This window comes from Littorina saxatilis, linkage group LG1, assembly GCF_037325665.1.
Source record: "Littorina saxatilis isolate snail1 linkage group LG1, US_GU_Lsax_2.0, whole genome shotgun sequence".
NCBI lineage: Eukaryota > Metazoa > Mollusca > Gastropoda > Littorinimorpha > Littorinidae > Littorina > Littorina saxatilis.
Genome location: NC_090245.1, coordinates 41,714,596 through 41,740,289, shown reverse-complemented (window position 1 = coordinate 41,740,289; position 25,694 = coordinate 41,714,596). Strand labels below are relative to the sequence as shown.

At 41.2% G+C, this 25,694-nt stretch overlaps 2 protein-coding genes and 1 non-coding gene across 4 annotated transcripts; all 3 read right to left on the bottom strand.

The window, feature by feature from the left end:
• Positions 1-1,195: 1,195 nt before the first annotated feature.
• On the bottom strand, positions 1,196-10,365 carry LOC138969803 (uncharacterized). Of its 2 annotated transcripts, XM_070342578.1 has the most exons (3): positions 10,226-10,365; positions 2,525-3,545; positions 1,196-2,485 (listed from the first exon to the last, which is right to left on the bottom strand). In XM_070342578.1, exons 2-3 carry the CDS (start codon positions 3,417-3,419, stop codon positions 2,394-2,396), a joined length of 987 nt encoding a protein of 328 aa, XP_070198679.1. In that variant the 5' UTR covers positions 3,420-3,545; positions 10,226-10,365; the 3' UTR covers positions 1,196-2,393. The 2 variants fall into 2 exon arrangements, with proteins under 2 accessions (XP_070198679.1, XP_070198678.1); XM_070342577.1 differs by having other exon boundaries at positions 1,196-3,545.
• Positions 10,366-17,124: 6,759 nt separating this feature from the next.
• LOC138969739 (lysosomal phospholipase A and acyltransferase-like) lies at positions 17,125-25,274 on the bottom strand. Its single transcript, XM_070342573.1, has 7 exons — positions 25,144-25,274; positions 23,826-23,976; positions 22,921-23,051; positions 22,108-22,206; positions 21,598-21,825; positions 20,899-21,129; positions 17,125-20,121 (listed from the first exon to the last, which is right to left on the bottom strand). Exons 1-7 carry the CDS (start codon positions 25,229-25,231, stop codon positions 19,832-19,834), a joined length of 1,218 nt encoding a protein of 405 aa, XP_070198674.1. The 5' UTR covers positions 25,232-25,274; the 3' UTR covers positions 17,125-19,831.
• On the bottom strand, positions 24,368-24,445 carry Trnat-agu (transfer RNA threonine (anticodon AGU)). Its single transcript has one exon. It is a non-coding gene; the product is annotated as a tRNA-Thr (tRNA).
• Positions 25,275-25,694: the final 420 nt, after the last annotated feature.

Genomic DNA, 25,694 nt, shown 5'->3' with positions numbered 1-25,694 from the left:
TATGTGTGTGTGTGTGTGTCCGTGTGTGTGCGTGCGTGCGTGCGTGCACGTGTGTGCATGTGTGTGTGTGTGTGTGTGTGCGAAAGAAAGAGAGAGAGAACTATTGTTTCATCCCTGTCCATTGGCTTTAACTATTCAACGTGTGGCTTACGGATATCTTCAAAGGGTCACTATCACAGCTACAGACATCCTTTCGCGAAGGGAAGCCTACCTTTTGTGCAGATCATTGTGATAATACGCGTGCATGATACAGAAATGGAGCGAGATGACCCAATTTTGTGTCGAAAAATGTTCAGAGCCATTACCTATGTTGATATGTTAGAGTGTGCTAGATAACCATCGACCGCGATAGACACCGTGGCTATGAAAGACACAGAATGTATGTAGGTGTTCCTTTTCAACCAGCCTAGCCGGGACTGACATAGGAGAATGACCTTAATTGTGTTCTCGTTGCATAGAATATAACTTGCACAAAGCCATGAGGTGCCACAGTACACTCGAGCTATTTCCCCTCCGCAACGCTGAAGACTAACAGAAGAAACCGGCCGTTTGACATAGACATATCTCTTACCCCTTTTCAACTATTTTAAAATTGCGTCAAGGCTGTTCCTGAAACAGTTTGGGTCCACGAATTCGTGAATGTTTTGTGTTTTTCAAAAATCAAACAGTTCCAATTATAACATTTTGATTTTTGATTGGGAAATTATTTGTTTTTAGCGCCCGAGATCATTCCAAATAACAAGTTACCTTGAAAATAGTGCCTACAATATCGAGATCCATGAGAGGCACGTTAAGCCACTGTTTGTTTTGTCTCGTCGTATACATGTACTGTCACAAAAAGAGTAAAGCCAAAACCATTTAGAAGTTGTCATTTGCCATCGAGTCAATGAATTCACTAAAACGGCTAAGTATCCTATAGTCTTGAAAGAAAGTAATATAATGGCATTAACAATCTTGTTTATGAAGTGTCATTATCAAAAACGCGCATTGCAGTTTCATATAACGCGACTTCAAAACGCTTGTTATGTTTCCGTGCACGCTTGTGTGTCCGACAACTCGGTTCGTTTCTCTCTCTCTCTCTCTCTCTCTCTCTCTCTCTCTCTCTCTCTCTCTCTCTCTCTCTCTCTCTCTCTCTCTCTCTCTCTCTCTCTCATTATCTCTCTTTCTAAAAAACCCGAACAACAAACAAAAGAGATTACTTGCGGCAGAATTTATTTATTTCAACAGGAAAAAAAAATATGTTGGAAACAGGTAGGAATGCCCTGATACATCACAGAATACACATAGCAATGATATATCACATAATGCACTTACAATTTCGCAAAATAAAAGATGCAAATATATCACACGAGCCGACGGGCGCTGTGGCGGGGTGGTAAGACGTCGGCCTCTTAATCGGAAGGTCGAGGGTTCGAATCCCGGCCGCTGTCGCCTGGTGGGTTAAGTGTGGAGATTTTTCCGATCTCCCAGGTCAACTTATGTGCAGACCTGCTAGTGGCTTATCCCCCTTCGTGTGTACACGCAAGCACAAGACCAAGTGCGCACGGAAAAGATCCTGTAATCCATGTCAGAGTTCGGTGCGTTATAGAAACACGAAAATACCCAGCATGCTTCCTCCGAAAGCGGCGTATGGCTGCCTAAATGGCGGGGTAAAAACGGTCATACACGTAAAATTTCACTCGTGCAAAAACACGAGTGTACGTGGGAGTCTAAGCCCATGAACGAAGAAGAAGAAGAAGATCACACGAGCCACACAGTTTTAAACACAACACTCATTCGCATGCAGATTAAGTCCGCTAAAATCAATGGACAATTTCAGCCACATCCAAAATCAAACAAAGTCTGTGAAACGTCAACGGACGATTTTATCGATTACTTTAACGGTGATACATATTTTATCATTCAATACCCATTTGCATATATTCTTTTTCTGGTTTTTATTATTTTGTCATTATTACCACCGTTAAAGAAGCTTAGCAATACATGGCACGCAGTTGACTAATATCGAACTATATTATTTTTTGCAAGGGTATTTTTCAGGTGCAAAGCCCACAATATTTCTATTGGTTTAAAAAACAAAACAAAACATATGCACAAATAATCAATTATGTACACGATGCAGATTTTAACATCACAAAAAAGAAATAAACCACTTCTTTGAAAATGTAAAAAAAAAACCTCCTTGGAAAAGTAGAACGATAGAATAAATGGGAGAAAACTAGATGGTGAGAGAGAAAAAAGTACAAAGGCGAGAAGAGAGAGAGAGACACACACACACACACACACACGCACACACACATAAACACACACACACACACACACACACACAAACACACACACACACACACACACACACACACACACACACAGGCTCAAGCTTACCATGAGCACTCTCACACTATCTTGAAGACTTGAAGCACCACAATCACCAAACCCACCACAGTCAGCACAACACGATCAGCCTTTCTCCCTACAGCTGCACCAGTGGGCAGAGTACTGTTGCAAGGTGGGACAGGAGGCGAAGGCAATGGACAACCACTCACTCGCTCAACCTCGGTAGAATCATTCAAAGTAGTGGTCCCAGGACGGTCAACATGACACATGTAGGTTCCTTGATCTTTGCAGCTTACTTTCTGCAAGTGAACTCGAAGAATCACGGTATTCGTTGCTCCCTGGGCGTTTTGCATCGTTATTGCCCTGCGGACCACAGCCCTGGTACAGTAGGCAGTATTCCTGGTACAGTTGGTTAGGTTCCCACCATGCCATGCGGCCAGCGGGTCACCACTTCCGTTTGGAGCATTGCCGTAATGAGCTATGCGAATAGTGTAATCGTTGGAGTTCAGGTCGGTGTCTGAGCTTGAGGTGAAGGTGCATGTGAGAGCAAGACCAGTGTCCACGTTCAAGCTGCTGCCTTGCTTTTGGATCTGGATCGTACTCGGGAGAAAGTCCATGATCGTTGTGTTGTACGTGCTAACGGTATAATGGTCTTTGACCACGTAGTTGATATTGCATAGGTACTTGCCATAGTCGTAGATATCAAGGTCTGTGTACAGCAAAGTGAAGTAGGTCTGCTCCAGCAGAGGCTTGTTGAAAAAGAAGTTGGAAATGTCGAAGACACGATTTGAATCCAGAAGAACAGGGGACACCAGAGATGAGAGATTTCCCAATGTGGCCAAAGCAGCTAGGAAGTTGTCTTTCTCCGGCTTTCCTTGACGACGTGTCCTTTGTACGATATTTATGTTTTTGACGGCTGCATTGTCGTCCCTGTGTGCAGCGAGGAAGGAGGTGAGGTTACACATCAGTGTCATGTCCTTGGTCAATCGGTGGGTCATACTCAGCATGGTGTCACCAAGGGGTACAACAGACACTAACAATAGTACGCTGGCAACAGTGAAAAAGGAGATAACTCTTGCTGCCATCGTTACAGATTTGTGCAATCACCTGTCAGAAAAGTGCGGTTACTCGTCCCTTCACAGATGTTGTGCGGATAGGCAACTAAAGTCGAGGTGAAATCGGCGCAGTGTGCGAAGGCGTGTCACAAGCTCCTGCAAGAAACAGTAGGAATCGTCACATCAATTAAAGGCACAGTAAGCCTCCCGTAAACCATCACAGACACTGTCAGGCTTTTACACACAGTACAAACACCCTTTCGTTTGAACACTCACCGCTTGAGAACATCCTAGGTGCCCTACGTAAAGAGCGAGCAATTTTCAAAGAATGTATTTGTGCGTGGCGAGCCGGATAGTCTGATCAGACAATCGGGCGGCGCGTTTTTAGCGCTAGACCTAACTTTTAAAATCTAAATAATAAATTGACAGCTTGTTACACAAACATTCTTAAATCATAAAAGAATTCTTTTTTCATCAAGACAAGAAAAACGTGGTTCTCGTAGCAGACGAATGTTCTGCATGTCGCCAGATTTTCTTTGAACGGTCAACCGCTACCGCTTAGTTCGTGTGACTCGCAGCCGTTTGTTGCGTTTTAGATTCAGAGGTACACAATAACGTCTTATTGCATACAGCGAGTCGCATTGAAATCACAAACTGACTACTAAATTGTGAAAAAAAAGGAAAGTGGATCACACGGGTTCACGATGGCTCAGGGGTTAGATAAACCACGAAAACAGGTGTGTGATTTACGCGAGCTAAATAGCCATTCAAACGAACTGTGTCATTTAATGCTATTAAATGCTATTGAAAGTGTGTTCGATAAGGTTAGAACAGCTTTTTCCATGAGAAGATTTAAATCGTTCTGTAAACCATTTTAGACATACTGGGGCTTTAAAGTCACTGACAAGCCAAACTCCACAGGCACGTGACTTCCCTGCTAAAGATATATAGTGGCGAAGACGCCATTTTGGGGAAATTTCAGCTTTAGTGAATGTAACCTTAAGACATCCAAGCGACATTCCTTTCGGTGTAATTTTGACACACCTGCAACAATGTAATCGAAAATGATCCGTGACTATGCCAATTAAATAAATCAATGCAGTGTTTATCGACTTTATGCTCAGTGCTTATAACAATTATCCATACCGGTAACCCTAGAAGATACAACTCGTGCGAATGTAGGTATAGCTCATTTGAGACCCTCTGGCGTTGTGTGTGTGTGTGTGTGTGTGTGTGTGTGTGTGTGTGTGTGTGTGTCTGTGTGTGCTCTGTATTCCTCTCAAAATTGATTCAAGACAATCAGACCATTATGATTTTGCCAGTGAAATAGTGTTTGCTGCTTGAATACTTTTCTACATTTAGTCAAGTTTTGACTAAATGTTTTAACAAAGAGGGGGAATCGAGACGAGGGTCGTGGTGTATGTGTGTGTGTGTGTGTGTGTGTGTGTGTGTGTGTGTGTGTGTGTGTGTGTGTGCGTGTGTACGTAGAGCGATTCAGAGTAAACGACTGGACCGATCTTTATGAAATTTCGCCTTACGCGACTTGTTATTTACTACGTAGCCGTCAGGGCCCGGCTTCGCCCGGGTGTAGGCATCGCCCGAATGCATTTGAAAGAGAGTAGATAGATATGAATCAAAAAGTTGTAGATATTGTTGTTCATTGCTAAATCTGTTACTACCACCAACATTATTTTTTTGTTAAAGAAATAACCTTCCTTGGGAACATTCTAGATACTTGAGCAGTCAGGACCCGGCTTCGCCCGGTGTTTCTGATTTCCCAATCAGACATGCCTGCATAATCAGAGTTACCTCCCTTTAAGGTATAACCAAGTAAGAGTTACCTCCCTTCACTTCTACAACTTTCCGGAACTGTCCGGTCTTTTTTTTTATAGTCGCCTTTATGCAAAGCATAAAGAGGCTATTTAGGATTCGCTCTGTTTGTTTGTTTGTTTGTTTGTTTGTTTGTTTGTTTGTTTGTATCTTCAAGAGTTTCGACTGTATCTCTGGTACTCTGGGGTCAGTTGAGCTCAAATTTGGTGAGTAGCTTGGAATTGTGGGGCCAAGGGTGTGTGTAACGGTAGGCAAACAGAAGATATTAGCTTAACACGCGCTTTTGGCACCCGGCCAGGAAAAAAAATACCTGTAAAAGCAGCTGATTAAAGATTTCGCATGAGGACGCGCGTTTGAACCTAACACTTGATGTCGAAGAAATGTGCTAAGTGAGACCTAAAACCTTTATACACGAAGCATGGAAGCTTTTACAAAGCATGGGCGTGTACACTAGTCAGATAACATATTTTTTAATTCGTTGTCAAAGACGTTTTCAACTGAATGTGAATGTGTACGTCAACGCGCATGTCTGGGGTTGAAATATCGTCCCGCGGTGGTCTGAAAGCGTGCTGGGGTTTTTATATACTCAAAGAGAGGCTAGATTTCGACGAGCTCACGATAGCTCAATTGCTTATTGGGGCGCTCATGTGGGAAGGCGTAGGTGCAGGGTTCGAAACTCCGCATGGCTCGAACATTTTTTAGTTTATTATTTTCATCCGAGCATGCAGCTTTCACTTTTTTCTTCTGCACTCCGTTCCCACTCTCTCGTTCATTTTATTTAATAAAAAAAATAATAATAACAAATTAAAAATTTTATTTTGATTCTTTCAAATTTTTTTTCTCATTTTTTTTTTTCAGATAGACTTGACATTGAGATCAAAATGGTCGTGGAGAGTTATTTTTATTCTGCTGTATGAATAGAAAATATGTAAAGTTAAATGTGCATAATCATTCCTTTTTGTAAAACTTGTTCTTGTAAGGCAAATATATAGCTATTCTGATAGACACGTGGGGGAATTCGGGGGCTATGATTGGATGGTCTCACATCCCTATTGCGATCATCAAAGGCTATTACCAATTCAGTGCCCCATATGGCTTTTTGACCAATCAGGACGGATTCTAGGTGACCCTCTAAATGTTATAACGTTCAGGCAGGGACCCTTTTTGTTTATCAAGCTAAAAATTAACAAGACAAAGTAAAAATTTAAATCAACAATATCAGCGTGATTTATTCTAAAGAATGACACTTCAAATGCTGTCAGATAATACTCTCTTTATCTAAAAAATACCGAAAAGCGAGTTTTGTCGGTGGGTGCTTTACGGAACAGCAAGGCACCGCCCATCCTCTGAGTGTGCAATGCCGACCCGCTCACTTGAAATCTAAATTATCTAAGTTCGGAAAAATCAAGTGAAATTGCGTCACTCGCTTTACGTCAAATGTATCTTTACGTCATTTCCCATCCGCCTGGAGTCGGTTCTAAATCTGTCGCTCTCTGTTCAACAAGAAAAAGCGAAGCAACCAAAAAGCATGTTCAACATGTTTATTTTGTGAGATTGCTGTGTGTCAAACGCATTTGACCTGTGAATATTCATCACGTCAGGTGTGTTACTCTGATTGGCTGACCCAGGTCACGAGAATTCTTTGACTGACAGGCATAATAAGGTAGGAGCGCTCAAGTCCCATTGCGGCTGTTCTGTCTAATTCGCGGGGTCGCTTCGAAATTTCTTTTGGTCGAATTAAACGGTAATAAAAACCAAACGATATCAGCATTCGCCTAAAAGGCTCATGCTTGATATCTTTTTTCTCGACATGTCTGTTATCATTTGCTAACAGTCAGCATATTAAAAATAACTCATAATAACGCTACGGAAGTCGGCCATTTTCGCCAATATCCAAAAGCATATTATTGGCAATAACAAAGACGCATGGTTCCGGTTTCTTCCACGTGTATAAAGTACACGCATACCTCGCCAGATTTGTTTATTTGACAAGTCGACAGACGATGCCATTTGCTTTGTGTGTGTTTTTGTTGTTGCTTACTGTATATGACACACATTACGTGTAAAATCCAGTTCTTTAACAGGCAACAAACCTTGCAAATTTCCAGAAGCTGCAATCTGAAGCGACCTATCTCTGATTCTAGCAGACGATCTCTCCAATGTTTAACACAAAATCAGCAAACTCTCCTGTCACATCGAACGTCCATTGTATTGTGCAATGTTGAAATGAAGTTACCGGTCTGAAACATTTAGTCGTTTCTTCTGAGGCAATCCTTGTTCTCTTATCATCTACAGATTTATCGTAGTCTTCACCACGCGAATTCCCAACAGAAGTCAGACTTTCGAACATACAATCTACGTAGGCAAGCTGCTTGAAGCATGATACGTCATGACGTCATACGATTCCTAGCATATTGACGTAATGCTAAACATCCGGTTATCTCGAGTTTTCTCCCTAATACATGTCCGCGGGTTTTTCAATGTTCGGTTATTTTCGTTGCTTCATGCGGAAAGGGAACCGTCGTCTGCAATCAACGACATGGACCATTCTGGTACTTGTTGCTGACAAAAAATGATTTTAACACAGAATTTAATGTCAGAATAGCTATATAAACGCTGTTTTCATCGTAGCAATAGGGTCCGATATTTAGACTCGAACAAGTATAATGCGACTCGTCTTCGATTCGTCGGCATTATACTTGTCTCGTCTAAATATCGGGCCCTATTATATTGCTACGCTGAAAACACAATAGCTGTTAATAATGTGTAATATTGCTATTTCATATGTTACGTGGATTTCCATTGGTCAATTGGGCAAAACTGAGCTCAGTGCAAAAGTGATATCGACGACATTTCCGTCGACGACGACCTCTTTATTTCTTCCCCACTTCAAAAACAAAAACACCTAAATTTAAAAACAAACAAATATATATGAAAATGTAATTATCCCAGAATTTAGTTGAGCAAGTGACTAGAGACTTTTTGAAAGAAAAGACATTTAAAAAAACCCTGAAAAGTACAAGAAAAAAGTAAACAAAAAGGAATATTAATCAGAGGGAGGGATATGGAACAGCCAAAACTGAGACAAATACTTTTATAATTTCTTTACAGTAAATACAAAATGTCCAGAGAATTAGCAATATATTTAACATTGACTGACTGTGTGATGATATCTTCTGTTATTGGTCTGTTTCGAGAGTGATATCAAAATCTCGACCTCCGGTCTCGATTTTGATATCACTGTCTCAACAGACCATAGCAGAAGATATCATCACACAGTCCGTCAATATTACCCAATATTGTCTTCAACAACTAACAGAGACAGTGCATGGAACTATAATTGTTTTCAAAGACATCCAAAGTTACCCAAACACATATTTTAGAAATTGAATTAGTGAACGTCCAAACACTGATCCTGAGGTATTCCCGGAATGTGATGCCATTCTTTACAAACCCCAAACCGAACTGTGCAGCTCTTGTGGGCGTGTTAGGTCTCGTTGACTTGTTCGTTTTGGGTGCCGCGAGTACACATCCGTGTTTGAAAGCATAATGTGAACACACACGAGGGAGCCGTGTTGTTGCCCTCAGATAAGTTGCCTACATAATAATGTGTCATATGAATTCATTTCTCCCAACCATCAATGACACAGACAAAAAGAAATGGCTGCATATGTGCGGCGGAGCATGCAGAAATATAAAAGCAATAAGGTAGCGAGGTGAGGTGTTTCATGAAGTGCATTTTCCTGGTCAGGTTTCTAATGTCAAATCAGTCTAGTCAGGCGACACTTTTACACACGTTATTCGTATTGTGTGGACAATTAATACTTTTATTTCTTATCAGTGTCTTTTGTCACATTCCAAAAAAAAGCATCGCTTCATTTCGCTGTGTCATTCCCCCAATTATTACCTAGCAGTACAATTGACCGCTGCATGTGATTTATAAACCGGATCGCTGATATCAAAGGCTACTTCATTCTGTCATTTAACTCATTGTCTCCCAGGTACGGGTATATCCGTACCCACTCATATGGCTCTATCTGACCAGGTAAAGGATATATCCGCTCAGACTGTTAGCTTCTATACTATGGGGGTCCTTTACGTCCTCACAGATACTAATAATAAATATCTATTAGGGACATGAAAATAGGTCATGTGTTAGGGGGGGGGGGGGGAGGAGGGAAGGAGCGAGGGAGGGAGGATGTCGGAGCGGGTAAGAGTGGTGATAAAAGTTTATCCAGCTTTATACAGAGAGAAAATAAGAACCAGTATATACAGTACGCACGTCTTGTTATATTTACATTTTAAAAGACTATGCCACCGTGACACAACGAACATTCATACACACAAATATGTATATCTACATTTACTGGCAAGCCAGGCACTCCGCCTACGCCCCGGCCGTCGGCCAATGGCGCAGCTGGCATGGGTGCCTGTTCCAGGAATAACTTAAAAGCTCGGTGAGGCACCGAGTACATATATTACAGACATCTAAAAGTACTTTTAGGGTAAAGGGGTTGGTTTTTAAAAGGTGTATTTATTAAGTAAAAAGGTTTGTTTTCTTTAAAAGTGGTGGCCTGCCATTTTATAACCCTTGGCTCGGTCTGTTAGCTTCAGTCGCTTCCTGTAACGTCGATCTAACGCCTGCATTCGAGCGTGTTAATACACAGTTAAGCCTACTACGCAGTTACTACAATTCTGAGTGACGCTGCTGCAGCACAGCTGGTCTCGACTAAAAAAACCACCTTGGTCAACATAGGTGGAGTAGAAAGTGTTAAAACCTTTTCCTTACTCCTCTTTAAATCCGTGCACCTGACCCTAAGGTGCTAACAGAGCGGTTACAGTTTAGCCAGTGGTGGGAAGGGTGACAATAACTCAATCAACGTTTTGCATCGAAACTGAAGCCACCGAATGTGCTTATTTTGAAGCTTTTAACTTGTGCAAAAACATACCTACAGGTTTTTTTCTCAACATTAGTCAAAGAAGTACACAGAAACATTCTGTCTTACCTTTTACAAAAGCACCAAGGTAAATCGAGTTTCGAACTGCGACTCTCATGACCGAGAAGCTACTGGAAAACTGCGTCCTGTTGTATCAGCCCTGGATGTGTAGAGCAGTCTTTCTTGGGAATACCCGCACTTCTCTCATGGACAGGGTGTGAACTATGGAAAGCCGTTTGGCTCATAACTAATACACGTGTAATAAATAATTCATACATGTGTATTTATTTATTGCACGTGTATACATTATTTATTACACGTGTATTGGTTATGAGCCAAACGGCTTTCAAAGCTATTTGGCTCGTAACCAATACACGTGTAATAAATCATAATTCCTACACGTGTAATAAATGAGTCATACACGTGTATTTATTTCATACACGTGGATGAATTATTTAATACACTTGTAATACATTATTTTATTTTATGCACGTGTATTAATTATTTCTTACACGTGTATGAATTCTTTATTACACGTGTATGAATTATTTCCTACACGTGTATTAATCATTTCTTACACGTGTATTAATCATTTATTACACGTGTATGAATTATTTATTACACGTGTAATTATTTATTACACGTGTAATGGTTATGAGCCAAACGGCTTTCCATAAGAAAACGCATACGACAGACAAGCCTGTGTAAGAAGCTGTATTGTGACATTCCGGCGACTGATTAGCAGTCTCGGGCGCGCTGCACACCCTCGATTTACACTTTTTAATTGTAAATGCACTCACCCTTACAAACTAACTGACCCGCCCCTTGGCTTAGATTCTATATCAGTGTAGACACAAAAGTCCAAAGCTAATGCCAATACACCAAGCGTATTTGAATAGAGGGCAACAACACGAGACGTGAGCGCTCATAATTACCTCGTATATTAAACAAATAAACCGACAAACAAACAAGACCACAACAAACATAACAAAGCACACAACAGCAACAGCTAGCTAACCCTAACCCTACAATACTTAAAGGTAACCCAACTGACCGTGGCCACAGGTAAAGTGTCGTAATAATGCATCAGTGTAGGCTATAAAATCAATTGAAAAAAAATCACATAGTTCAGAAGCTCTAAGAAGATTTTAAATAACTGCAGGGATGAACAGTACTGTAGGGGTGGCCAAAGAACTTGAGACCTCCGCTGTAGATATGAAATTTAAAAACAAGTCGCGTAAGGCGAAAATACAACATTTAGTCAAGCTGTCGAACTCACAGAATGAAACTGAACGCAATGCAATTTTTCAGCAAGACCGTATACTCGTAGCATCGTGAGTCCACCGCTCGTGGCAAAGGCAGTGAAATTGACAAGAAGAGCGGGGTAGTAGTTGCGCTGAGAAGGATAGCACGCTTTTCTGTACCTCTCTTCGTTTTAACTTTCTGAGCGTGTTTTTAATCCAAACATATCATATCTATATGTTTTTGGAATCAGGAACCGACAAGAAATAAGATGAAAGTGTTTTTAAATTGATTTCGAAAAATTAATTTTGATCATAATTTTTATATTTTTAATTTTCAGAGCTTGTTTTTAATCCAAATATAACATATTTATATGTTTTTGGAATCAGAAAATGATGAAAAATAAGATGAACGTAAATTTGGATCGTTTTATAAAAAAAATTTTTTTTTTACAATTTTCAGATTTTTAATGACCAAAGTCATAAATTAATTGTTAAGCCACCAAGCTGAAATGCAATAGAGAAGTCCGGCCTTCGTCGAAGATTGCTTGGCCAAAATTTCAATCAATTTGATTGAAAAATGAAGGTGTGACAGTGCCGCCTCAACTTTTACAAAAAGCCGGATATGACGTCATCAAAGGTATTTATCGAAAAAACGAAAAAAACGTCCGGGGATATCATTCCCAGGAACTCTCATGTCAAATTTCATGAAGATCGGTCCAGTAGTTTGGTCTGAATCGCTCTACACACACACACGCACAGACACACACACACACACACAAACACACACACACACACACACACACACACACACATACACCACGACCCTCGTCTCGATTCCCTCTCTATGTTAAAACATTTAGTCAAAACTTGGCTAAATGTAATGAAGGAAACGGGTTCGTTCGATCCTGTGTTTTTTGTTTGCTTGTTTGTTTGCGAAACAACAGACACACGTTTTCTCATTTGCCCAAGTCGGTTCTTGTGTGAGGCATCCGTACGCGCAGGAGCCCTCCGTTCAGCATAGTGTCATTGTTTATCCACACAGCCGCTGTTAGGAAACGTTAAAGGCACAGTAAGCCTCCAGTAAACCATCACAGATACTGTCAGGCTTTTACACACAGTACAAACACCCTTTCATTTAAACACTCACCGCTTGAGAACATCCTAGGTGCCCTCCGTAAAGAGCGAGCAATTTTCAAAGAATTCATTTTTGCGTGGTTTATCTTACCCCTGAGCCATCGTGAACCCGTGTGATCCAGTTTCCTTTTAAAGCCGCCATTAGTATAATGGGGCTTACTGGATTTGCTCTGTCTGTTTGTTTGTTTGTTTGTTTGTTTGAGGCGTGCGGGCGGTCGGTCGGTGTTTGTCGGGTAAGACCTGTATCTCTGGGTCAATTAAGCTCAAATTTCGTGAAATTGTTAGGAATAGGGTTAGACGGGTGTATGCAAAAAATTACATTCCTAACGGTAGCCAAACGGAAGATATTAGCTATTAACGCTTTTACAAACCGAGCCAGGGGACGAAACCCACTGACAGACTTATACGTTTGCGGTAATTCCCGCACCCAGAACTCCGAGTTACTTCCCTTCTATCACTGACAGCATGCGTTGGATTAGAACTCCGGACAAAAACAAGTGTTGACCTTAATGGGGTTAAGAAGCCCGCCCTTGATAATATGGGGTGGGACATGGATTTTGTTCATGTAAATCTCAAACACCATAGATCCTTCATAACGACCGATTTTTGAAGGATTATTCCGTAAATAAACAAATAGATGTTTATTTCCATTTGGATGGCGTGGGTTGTGTAGAAGGATACTTTTTATGTTGAATATTTCTTTAGAAAGTATGGGCCGTTCATGAGTAATATCATTGGTACTGTGAAGGTTAAGTGACGCAAAAGTGTGTACGTCATTTACTTTCGAAAGAGGCCGTAATGAGTTACTTCCCTTCGGGTCTCGTTCTATCACTGACAGCATGCGAACATGCGTTGGATTATTAAGCCGCCTTGTAAAGGGTGCTTACTGGATTTGCTCTGCCTGTTTGTCCGGGTTTCAGGTGTTTGTTTGTCTACCATGTCACCACGTGTAAAGAGCTCGATCATTTTTTATTTTTTTTTACTTATTTATTAATTTATTAATTTAATTTTTTTTAATTAATTCTTTCTAAAATTTATTTATTTACTTAAAAAAAATCATAATTTATTCATTTAAAAAAAAATTCTCCCTCCCTCTGTCTGTCTGTCTCCGTGTCCCACCCCCATATTACCAAGGGCGCCTTCTTGACCCCGTTAAGGTCAACACTTGTTTCACAATGTAGTCGTCAGTTTGTAATTTGAATGCGACTCGCTGTAAGCTTATTTGCAATAGCACGTTATTATGTACCTCTGAATCTTAACGAAACAAACGGCTGTGATTCACAAGAACTCTAGCGATGGTTATTGACTGTTCAGAGGAACTGGCGATGGGCGTAAACTGTCGTCTGCTACGAGAACCACGACCTTGCGTGACCCTGCTTCCGGGCTTTTCTTTTTTCAAACTTTCAAAACTTCGAATTGTACTGATCTTGTCTTGATGAAAAAAGAATTCTTTTATGATTTAAGAATGTTTGTGTAACAAGCCGTCAATTTATTATTCAGATTTTAAAAGTTAGATCTTGCGCCCAAACGCGCCACGGTCCGATTTTGAGAGAAAACAATCCGCAAAATTAATTCTTTGAAAATTGCTCGCTCTTTACGTAGGGCACCTAGGATGTTCCCGTTCGGTGAGCGTTCAAATGGAAGGGTGTTTGTACTGTGTGTAAAAGCCTGACAGTATCTGTGATGGTTTACGGGAGGCGTACTGTGCCTTTTAGCGTCTTCCCAAAAGTAAACAAGTCGCGTAAGGCGAAAATACAACATTTAATCAAGCTCAGTCGAACTCACAGAATGAAACTGAACGCATTGCATTTTTTCCGCAAGACCGTACACTCGTAGCATCGTTTGTCCACTGCTCGTGGCAAAGGCAGTTAAATTAACAATCCAGAAAAGCGCGGTAGCGGTTGCGCTGAGGAGGATAGCACGCTTTTCTATATCTCTATTCTTTTTAACTCTCTGAACGTGTTTTTAATCCAAACATATCATATCTATATGTTTTTGGAATCAGGAACCGACAAGGAATAAGATGAAATTGTTTTTAAATCGATTTCGGAAATTTAATTTTAATCATAATATTTATATTTTTTGGAATTTTCAGAGCTTGTTTTTAATCCGAATATAACATATTTATATGTTTTTGGAATCATAAAATGATGAAGAATACGATAAACGTAATTTTGAATCGTTTTATAAAAAAATTATTTTATTTACAATTTTTAGATTTTTAATGACCAAAGTCATCAATTAATTTTTAAGCGTCCAAGCTAAAATGCAATACCAAGTCCGGCCTTCGTCGAAGATTGCTTGGCCAAAATTTCAATCAATTTGATTGAAAAATAAGGGTGTGACAGTGCCGCCTTAACTTTTACAAAATGCCGGATATGACGTCATCAAAGACATGTATCAAAAAAATGAAAAAATCGTCTAGGGATATCATACCCAGGAACTCTCATGAAAAATTTCATAAAGATCGGTCAAGTAGTTTACTCTGAATCGCTCTACACACACATACACACACACACACACACATACACCACGACCCTCGTCTCGATTCCCCCCTCTACGTTAAAACATTTAGTCAAAACTTGACTAAATGTAAAAAGACAAAAAACAAGTCGCATAATTCGAAATAACAACATTTAGTCAAGCTGTCGAACTCACAGAATGAAACTTAACGCACTGCATTTTTTCACCAAGACCGCATACTCGTAGTTTCGTCAGTCCACCGCTCGTGGCAAAGGCAGTGAAATCGACAAGCCAGAATAGTGCGGTAGTGGTCGCGCTGAGCAGGATAACACGCTTTTCTGTATCTCTATTCTTTTTAGCTTACTGAGTTTGTTTTTAATCCAAACATATCATATCTATATGTTTTTTGAATGAGGGACCGACAAGGAATAAGGTGATATTGTTTTTGGAAAATTAATTTTAATCATAATTTTTCGTATTTTTAATTTTCAGAGCTTGTTTGTAATCTAAATATAACATATGTATATGTTTTTGGAATCAGAAAATGACGAAGAATGAGATGAAATTGTTTTTGGATCGTTTAATAAAAAATAATTTTAATTACAAGTTTCCGATTTTTAATGATTACACTCATTCATTAGTTTTTAAGCCACCAAGCTGAAATGCAATACCAAAGTCCGGCCTTTGTCGAAGATTGCTTGGCCAAAATTTCAATCAATTTGATTGAATAATAAGTGTGTGACAGTGCCGCCTCAACTTTTACAAAAAGCCAGATATGACGTCATCAAAGGTATTTATCGAAAAAATGAAAAAAAGTCCGGGGATATCATTCCCAGGAACTCTCATGCCAAATTTCATAAAAAGCGGTCCAGTAGTTTAGTCTGAATCGCACTACACACACACACACACACACACACACACACCACGACCCTCGATCGATTCCCCCTCTATGTTAAACTTAAGACAAGAAAATCTCTAAAACTCACCCAAGGAAACTCAACAACGTCGGATTGTTCATCAGACCCGTGACACTGACAGGGTTCAATTGTGTCACTTATTCACCACAACAACAACCTCAAAGCACACGATGCCCTGCCGAAGAAACTTTATCACTCAAGAAATGTAATCGAAAGCCCACGTTCATCGAAAAAGACACAAGCTTTAGAATAGATCTTATTCAGCTTTAGTCAGTAAGCATTTATTGTCCCAGCGACGCAAATGTGTGGCCTACTTGAGTGGAATGGGGAGTTAGCACTGTTCACGCATAAACAGGTAAAGGGGGACAAACTAAGACTGTCCACAAAGTGTTGTCATTCGTATACACACACACACACACACACACACACACACACACACACACACACACACACACACACACACAAGCTGGAGATGACGGCCGTGTTCACCACCCGAACTGGACTGATCGTCTATTCTAGAACGTCTTCTTTTTCTTCTTCTTCTTTCTTCATGGGCTGAAACTCCCACGACTCATGTTTGTGCACGATTGGGTTTTTACGTGTATGGCCGTTTTTACCCCACCATTCAGCCAGCCATACGTCGCTTTCGGGGGATGAATGGTGGATATTTTCGTGTTTCTATAACCCATCGAACTCTCACGTGGATTACAGGATCTTTTCCGTGCGCACTTGGTCTTGTGCTTGCGTGTACACACGAAGGAGGATAAGGCGTTATAGCAGGTCTGCACATAAGTTGACCTGGGAGATCGGAAAAATCCCCACCCTTACCCTATACCAGGCGCGGCCGGGATTCGACCTGCGACCTTCCGCATAGGAGGCCGATGTCTTATTCACTAGGCCAATGCGCCCGTCTCCTGCGAACGTCAAGAAGACAGAACCTTGTGTTACCTTGGTTTTCGCATGAAACTCACTATTCATTTAAATAAAACAAGCTTTATCTTTGAGTTGACAGCACACATTTATAACTTCCTCTATAATTATAAGCAATAAACATAGACAAAAGCACTGATGTAAAGAAGAACAAGTCTGCAATATCAAAAATGAGTCAGTAAGTAGGGTTCGAGGAAAAGGGGTAGAGGGAATGTTATGTTCAACTTATTAAATAGTTAACGTCATTGGCACACACACACACACACACACACACACACACACACACACACACACACACACACACACGCACGCACACACACACACACACACACACACACACACACACACACACACACACACACACACACACACACACACAATGGTAGGCAGTTTAATTAACCAGACTTTTTTCCAACACATTTTTCTCTGAAAATCAGACTTCAGACACAAAATTGTAACTAATAATAACTGTTGAAAGCCCATGTACAAGTCAGAATTAAAATATAGTATTTAAATAAATGAGAAACGCTTTAAATAAACGGATCAACACTAGGCACATTAAAAGAAAGATACACAAAAGAAGTTTGACAATAATGTATACATAAATTAATGAATATATTTGTAGAAAATTAAAAAAATAAATAAATAAACAAACAGATAAATAATCAATCGGTGTAAAAAGTTTCCTGAGCAAAATCTCTGACAATAAATCAGACATAGGCCTACCTGGAGATTTCACACTGCATCAACAAGAAAGAAACAAGTCGCGTAAGGCGAAATTACTACATTTAGTCAAGCTGTGGAACTCACAGAATGGAACTGAACGCACTGCGTTTTTTCACAATGACCGTAGTCCGCCGCTAGTGCAAAAGGCAGTGAAAATGACGAGCCTGTTTAGCGCGGTAGCGGTTGCGCTGTGCTGCAGAGCACGCTTTACTGTACCTCTCTTCGTTTTAACTTTCTGAGCGTGTTTTTAATCCAAAAATATCATATCTATATGTTTTTGGAATCAGGAACCGACCCGGAATAAGATGAAATTGTTTTTAAAACGATTTCGGAAATTTAATTTTAATTATAATTTTTATACTTTTAGTTTTCAGAGCTTGTTTTTAATCCGAATATAACATATTTATATGTTTTTGGAATCAGAACATGATGAAGAATAAAATAAAAGTAATTTTGGATCGTTTTATAAAAACTTTATTTTAATTACAATTTTCAGATTTTTAATGACCAAAGACATTCATTAATTTTTAAGCCTCCATGCTGAAATGCAATAGAGAAGTCCGGCCTTCGTAGAAGATTGCTTGGCCAAAATTTCAATCAATTTGATTGAAAAATGAAGGTGTGACAGTGCCGCCTCAACTTTTACAAAAAGCCGGATATGACGTCATCAAAGACATTTATCTAAAAAATGAAAAAAACATCTGGGGATATCATACCCAGGAACTCTCTTGTAAAATTTCACAAAGATCGGTCCAGTAGTTTACTCTGAATCGCTCTACACACACACACACACACGCACAGACAGACACACACAGACACAGACACAGACACACACACACACACACACACACACACACACACACACACACACACACACACACACACACACGCACACAGACACACATACACCACGGCCCTCGTCTCGATTCCCCCTCTATGTTAAAACATTTAGTCAAAACTTGACTTAATGTAAAAAGAAAAAAAAGACTGAATTAACAAAGTTTTGACTTGTTCCCATCAACCAGTGACAGAAGATATTTCACCTCAGAATAATGTACATTTAGATGAGATGGTGAGTTAAATCCTGCACACACACACACACACACACACAAACAAACACGCGCACACACACACACACACATACACACACACACACACACACACACACACACAAACACACACACACACACACACAAATCCTGCAAATGTGTGAATCTCGTATTGAAACTGACACAAACATGACTACGCTACCAAGGCAGAAATGGCCAAGAAAAAAGTCTTCACAGAAGCTCACATCATTTATAAATCCGGAGTAGGAATGAATACGTCGGAAGCATCACACAAATGGACACATACAGGGTGATCCCAAAATGATATTAGCACAAAAATGCCAACAACTCCTTCTTTTCTTCAACGAATGATTTCAAATTGGGTGTAATTTAACTTCCCACTAGTGCTGATATTTTCACAAAGCTTCAGGTTTAGAGATCAAATCAATGGTTTCACGTTTATCATCTTTCAAAAATATATTTTAAACTACGGGATCGACTGAACAGTGCGAGGTTTAACATTAAGCCACACTCATCCTATTTGAATCCTTCAGACTCTCTGGAGTTGCTGTCTCAACTCATAGATTGAGTGAGGTTGGTTTATGTACATACAATGCTCTTCAAATAACCGCTAAGGTATACATCTTGAAGGCTTTAATCGGGTGAGTGTGGCTATCTCTCAGTGTCAAGCCCCGGACTGGTGAGTCAATCCCCGAATTTGAAATATATTTTTGAAAGAGCATAAAAGTGAAATCATCTGACCTACAAACTTGAATCTTTGTAAACGTATCACCCCCAGGGGTAAGTTAAATTATACACCATAATGCAACGTAAGGCTACGTCGAGCACATGTAGGAGCGGTTAGCTTTTTTGTGGGTGACATTTTTGCGAGGTCACCTTGTACATGACTGTACATATTGCTAAAACAGATGCATCACACTCAGACTCTCCATCATCAATTGGCGTCGGTGAGGAAATTCACAATGTACTGGAACGTTCGTGAATATGCGAGGGCACTGGCCTTGTGCATGACTGTACATATTGCTAAAACAGATGCATCACAGTTAGACTCTCCATCATCAACTTGACTGGCGTTGGTGAGGCGGAAATTCACAATGTACTGGAACGTTCGTGGATCTGCGAGGTCATCTTGTGCATGACTGTAGCCTACCTATTGCTAAAACAGATGCATCACATTTAGACTCTCCATCATCAACTGGCACCAGTGAGGAAATTCACAATGTACTGAAGAGTTCGCTTATCCGCCATTATGGCCATGTGTTCGGCCCCTTTCAGCGCAGAGTATTTGACAGGCTGTTTTTGCTTGCTGGCCCAGCTCGCGAAAGCCATGAGACTGCGCTTGTTGACTGTGCCGTCTCCGTCATCGGGCACAGTTTTGGGGTACTTGTCGGGAAATCCGCCAGGTACAAATTGGAGTGCACCAGGAGTTGGTACGCCTGTACCGAACAAGCAGTGAACCTCTAGGCCTGGGGCTTCAAGATCTGCAAAAAGTAAGTTAAAAAAAAAAAGATTAAAAAAATAAACAACAACAACAAAAGTCCCTGTTAGGTATATTTCACTTTCAGGCTTGTCTTAAAGCATACCCAGGGGTGTATAGAAACGCTGTCCGAAAATGTTCCATGCAATATACCTGGAACAATTATTTGCATCCAGCACACTGCTTGCTGGAATGCTAACTACAATTGTTGGAAGTTCAGAATTCATGCATATCGGCATGCACTAACAGCACAATTCCTGATTTGGAAATTTAATCCGAGACCAGTGGCAGAGGTCTTGTCGGCTACGTAGCGGCTTTATACGCATAAATTATGCGCAGAGCCTACGGACACCGTAAGATGAAAACGTGGTGGGCATGACGCGAGCGTAGCGAAACTTGCGCCGCTACGTTCACCGAAGAGTTACGACAGTTGCTTCAATTGAAAAGATTTCCATTACTTTATTATCTCATTGCTGGGAAATTGGTGTCACTTTCTCCCACTGGAAAGCTAGTAGCAACGAGAGTCGCGCTACCCCGTGTGCTTGTTTAGGTCAGTGTAAACAGCCAACTACATTTGTGGCAGAAAGATCGAGGTATTTTACGTGCTACTGTAGTGACACGGGGGTGGGACATGAATACCGTCTCTGAGCACATACAATTGACCCGTGTTCGTCACCTCATGTTCGCATCCCCCACCCTCTCATTCGAACCCGTGACCCAAGGACCACACATCCAGGGCTCTACCAACTGAGCTACCATGCCCCACTGCAAAACCACTCACCTATGATGAGGTTGCTAGTGTCTTGCCACATCATGTAACCATCCATGTAGCTGAGGTCTTGGAACAGCTGCTTGTAGTCGTTGACGGTATAGTTGCGATGTTCGGTGGAGACCAAGATTTCGTCCTTGTCCCAGAAACGAGTGGAGGGCATGAGAAACGCTGTGCTGGGCATCGCTCGCTGTTCTGGACGCACAGTCAGAGGGTTCAACACGTACACACCCAGTGAATCCCCTGCAAGACAACGAATCATTCCACCGATGAGAAACCAACAAACAAAGCAACAACTCAAAACTACTGCAACATCTGCCAATGGCTGCTGACAGTGAGGTCAAACTGAAGAACCTGTGATACCTATTTGAGAAGGCAAGCGGGATAAGCTTAACTGAGCGTGTACTGTCCCTGCTTTTTCATTGAATTTAACAATTTTCACTATTTGTTGCTCAGATGATTTATTGAAGGAGAAGAAGTGATCAAAAAAGGGTGAGAATGACAGCTTAATCCTGTCAGGCTCATAACTCAAAGAGTTTACTTTCGGGAGGGAGGAAAGAGTTGGAGGTGCAGGAGGAGCAACTCCAGAGAAAAGTCTTCAAGGCTGCACGTTTGAAAGTGAACCACCGACCCTGTCCCTCTTATCTGCACACAAACACATAAGCGCTCTGGCCCAACACACAAACCCAAAACCATCCCGCCTCCATTTACCTGAAGTCATAAGACGCAGAGTTTTCACCGCCCCGGCCCATACGCCAGCCAGGGATATGTGCGCTCGGAGGTACTTGTCCTTCCACACTTGAGGCTTTTGGTTGTAGAAGTAGAGCATCACAGGGTTTCCCATGGAGTGCCCAATGATCACTGCTGGAGAGTTGCCGTTCTCTGTGTACGTGTCCTCGATCAGCTTGGTCAGGTTGGCGTAAAACTCGCCCAGTTCGTCTGGGAAGAAAACTCAGGGTGAGATTTATTCGGGGCTGGATCTTGGGGGGTCCTGGTTCCGGAAGCCTCGCTGTCTCCCCCGCATCCACACACACACACAGGAACACAGGAACACACACGCACAGAGAAAACTCCTTAAGTCGTAGGGAGCGTCTTTGATGTCCTTGTCGCGTGTGTAGTTGATCCGCACACACACACACACACACATACGCACGCACGCACCCCCCCCCCACACACACACACACATACACACCCACACGCACACAGACCAACACAACTCACTGGGTGCTCTCCTGAAGTCGTAAGGTGCGCCTTTGATGTCCTTGTCACGTGTGTAGCCGAGGGCCACCAGGGACTCCACGATGTTGTAAAAGTACGACACTGGAAAGACAGACTCACCTACTTATTCACAGTTAATCACACACGTTCTTTTATATTTACTAAATATCTAAACTAGTCAGACAAATCCAGAGTTAAATCTTCTGTATTTACAAAATATCTAAACTAGTTTAGCCAAATCCAGAGTTAAATCCTCTGTATTCATCAAATCTCTAATTTCTTCAGATGGTATGCTTTTTTTCTCGAGTATCCTTCACAGCAGCATAAAACAAGTCGCGTGTAGCACTATCAAAACAGTTTGTCAATCTGTCGGCCTAGAACTAAAACATCAACACTGACAACCGGTCATCACCAAGACTACAAGTAAGGCCGATACATATACTGATTTTCTTTAATTCTGAGCATTGGTACATTACGTTTTTGTCAAGTCAATCTTGGGGATACTCTTATTTGGGCGGCGGTCACGTGACCCATGTAAAAGAAATCTTTGATCCCAAAAATGTGCCAGATAGCCAATTGGAGGGCCTTTTTTGGCATTGAAAAATTGAATGAATTGAGACGGGAATGAATGATCTAGTTGGGGTATGAAATTGTTGCCGAGTTTATATGCATGTGTAGGATGAAACAGCTTTCAGTCCCCCTGGCTATTATAACTTCAAACATGGACAAATAAATTATTCACCAATCAATACGATTAATTTATGAACACAATATGATTTATACTTCTTCACAAAACAATTAGGAACAGAGACATACAATAAGAACTTTTCTGGACACAGGCATCAGGATCCAACCACTCAACGGTCCTTGTGTTACCGAAGCTATCGATTCGAATGTCCACACCTTCCGCATTCCGTGTCGTATGGCTTGTGCGGTTGTATCGCAAACTGAAAGAGAGATGGATATGTGCAGAAAACGTAATCACGTGATCTACAACCACATTCTTGATATTTGGCAGAAGTAGAAAAATTAAAATGGTTGAAAAAGCGTGAAAGCCTCAACCAATTTCCGTTTGGTTCATGACATTCAAAAGTCTTTTTTGTCAAAATATTTCAGTATGTCCCTGGTTTTAATTCCCAGCGCTTTCACAACTGACTAATTGTTCACCACAAACCGTATAGGGATAATATTGGTCTGACCCTTTTGGGGAAGTTTTTGACGAATTTGACAAATGTGAAGAATCTGGGGAATGACTTGTACCTTAATCTAGACGCACACGGAACGATTGCTTGAAAACGCAACACAAGTATAAGGTAATCAATTCAATCAAAGTCGGCAAATGCGCTTCAGGGCGCTGACTCTCTCGGGTTTTAGAAACAAAATATCGTCAAGAAGCGCCGCCTAGCGGAGAGACGGTAGCGCAATCTATGACGCGGCCCCTCGGTAACGTTCATCACTGAAGTAGGCTACACAAACAAGGGAATTGACTCAGTGGCAACCACCACAAAGAGTGTTCATTCTGTGCCTATTCTACGACATTTAATTACACTTTTTAAACACTCTCTTTTGTAAAACTAAGGCAGTCCTCCTGCGCGGTAGCATTATTTGTTGTGCAGAATCTAATGGTATGATTTTGGAAGCGATCTGACGGGCCTTTTTTCTTGAGGTATTATCCCTTTAACACCCTAGAAAGGTCGACAGTTACTGTAAATACTTCTCACCGCATATTGTCCACGAAGCACTCGGCTGAAACAAACTCCTCGATGTTCACCCAGATGTTGAAATAGTCATTCGTCTTCTTGCAACAGTAGAAGTGCGGCACGACCGACCTGTCAAGCTTGGCATAGAGTTGACTCCCGCCATCCCCAGGCACTGATGGATATTCAACAACAACGAACATTAAAGTCAAGTAGGAACTGTTATTTCGGTAAAAGCCCATTATAAAGACCCCTCCCTCCTCCTTTGTTTGATCTTCAAATTTCCTGTTCAAATTGTCTGTGATTTTGCCTCCATTTTTAAGACTTCCTCCCATGTTTTGTTTTTTGTTTGCTTAACGCCCAGTCCACAACGAAGGGCCATATCAGGGCGGTGCTGCTTAGACATTTAATGTGCGCCACACACAAGACAGAAGTCGCAGCACAGGCTTCATGTCTCACCCAGTCACATTATTCTGACACCGGACCAACCAGTCCTGGCACTAACCCCATAATGCCAGACGCCAGGCGGAGCAGCCACTAGATTGCCAATTTTAAAGTCTTAGGTATGACCCGGCCGGGGTTCGAACCCACGACCTTCCGCTCACTGGGCGGACGCCTTACCACTAGGCCACCGTGTTGCGGTCTTCCTCCCATTACTCTCTCAGATTTTTTGAGGCCCTAAAAGGGTGGTTTCTCTGTATTAAACATCGGTATTAAGGAGTTTTGCCCCTATCGACGGACAATACTCTTTTTGGTCGTATATGGTGACTGTAGTCAATGCAAATACGAGTGGTCCAATAACTTATTAATTACAACACATTTTCCTTTTGGTTTCACTACACTGAAACTTTTCCCGTTTAAAAAATGATTTGCTTGAATGAACCTTGTTACTTTGGTGTTGTATATAACGGTGTGCCCGGCCACACCTAATTTTCATGCATGCCGCAATTGAATTTGCACTAATGCGCTCTCTAACGTCAAACCCTGACTTTCTTTTATTCGTGATTTTGCCTGTAGGCTACAAATAGTATGCCGTGTATGAATGTGTATTCAATGGAATCGAGCTGTTTCTCACAATAAGAACTTAACAATAATTCCAGTATTCTCAGTAGAGAAATACAGTGTCTCGGGAGTTTTTGTGTGTGATGCTCTTTTGTCATAACTGCAGTTAAAAACAGCAAGCCGCGTGACAGGAAAACAGAGTGTGAAGGCCAAATTGGAGTAGGCAAACAAAGCGCGCGAACTTGTTCAATGGTGAACGTCATTACATCTCTACTGTACCTCGAAATTCTCCATCAACTAAATGAGTAGTTCAAACATATAAATCGTTCAAAGTACATACCCAAAATAACGGGGTACTTTGGTTGTTTGGCAGACGAAAAGGAAAATAATAGTAGTGGAAGTAGAGACACACTGATCCTCGTCGCCATATTCGTACCTTTTGGTGGGTAGGGTACATAACGCTATTATGTCTATTTTTAGCTTGAATTCCTGGGGTGCTCTTGAACTGAAATTCGATTCAGGCACAGGCACAGGCACTAGACTGACAATTTCAATAGGCCTACTCGTGTCAATTTCTTCTTATCACGTCAGTTGTGACTTTGAATTTGCTGTCGCGTGCAGGCTTCCCTAAAGTCTCTTAGCTTGTTTTGGACTTGCCTCTGAGCTGTGGACACTCACTCATATACTGTCTCGCCGCCACTACCAACTTGATGAATTTGAATGAGTCTGTGTGGTTACGATGGGCCGAGTTGCCAATTAAGTTCTCAAGTGGCTCTTGAAGTTCAGAGCGCGAGTTAACAGTCAGATAAGTCGAACTTCTAAAAATGCCGTCAAAGACAGAGCCAGGCAGACAGTTAACGCCAGAGAGAAAGAGATAGAACAAGTGATAGA

Bases quoted from the DNA above. Each gene is read 5' to 3' on its own strand.
- LOC138969803 (XM_070342577.1), bottom strand. From the start codon at position 3,419: ATGGCAGCAAGAGTTATCTCCTTTTTCACTGTTGCCAGCGTACTATTG.
- LOC138969739 (XM_070342573.1), bottom strand. From the start codon at position 25,231: ATGGCGACGAGGATCAGTGTGTCTCTACTTCCACTACTATTATTTTCC. The intron at 23,052-23,825 runs GTGAGAAGTATT...TCTCTCTTTCAG, and splicing joins TGCTTCGTGGACAATATGCG to TTTGCGATACAACCGCACAA. The intron at 21,130-21,597 runs GTAAATGGAGGC...GTTGTCTTGCAG, and splicing joins TCTGCGTCTTATGACTTCAG to GGGATTCACTGGGTGTGTAC.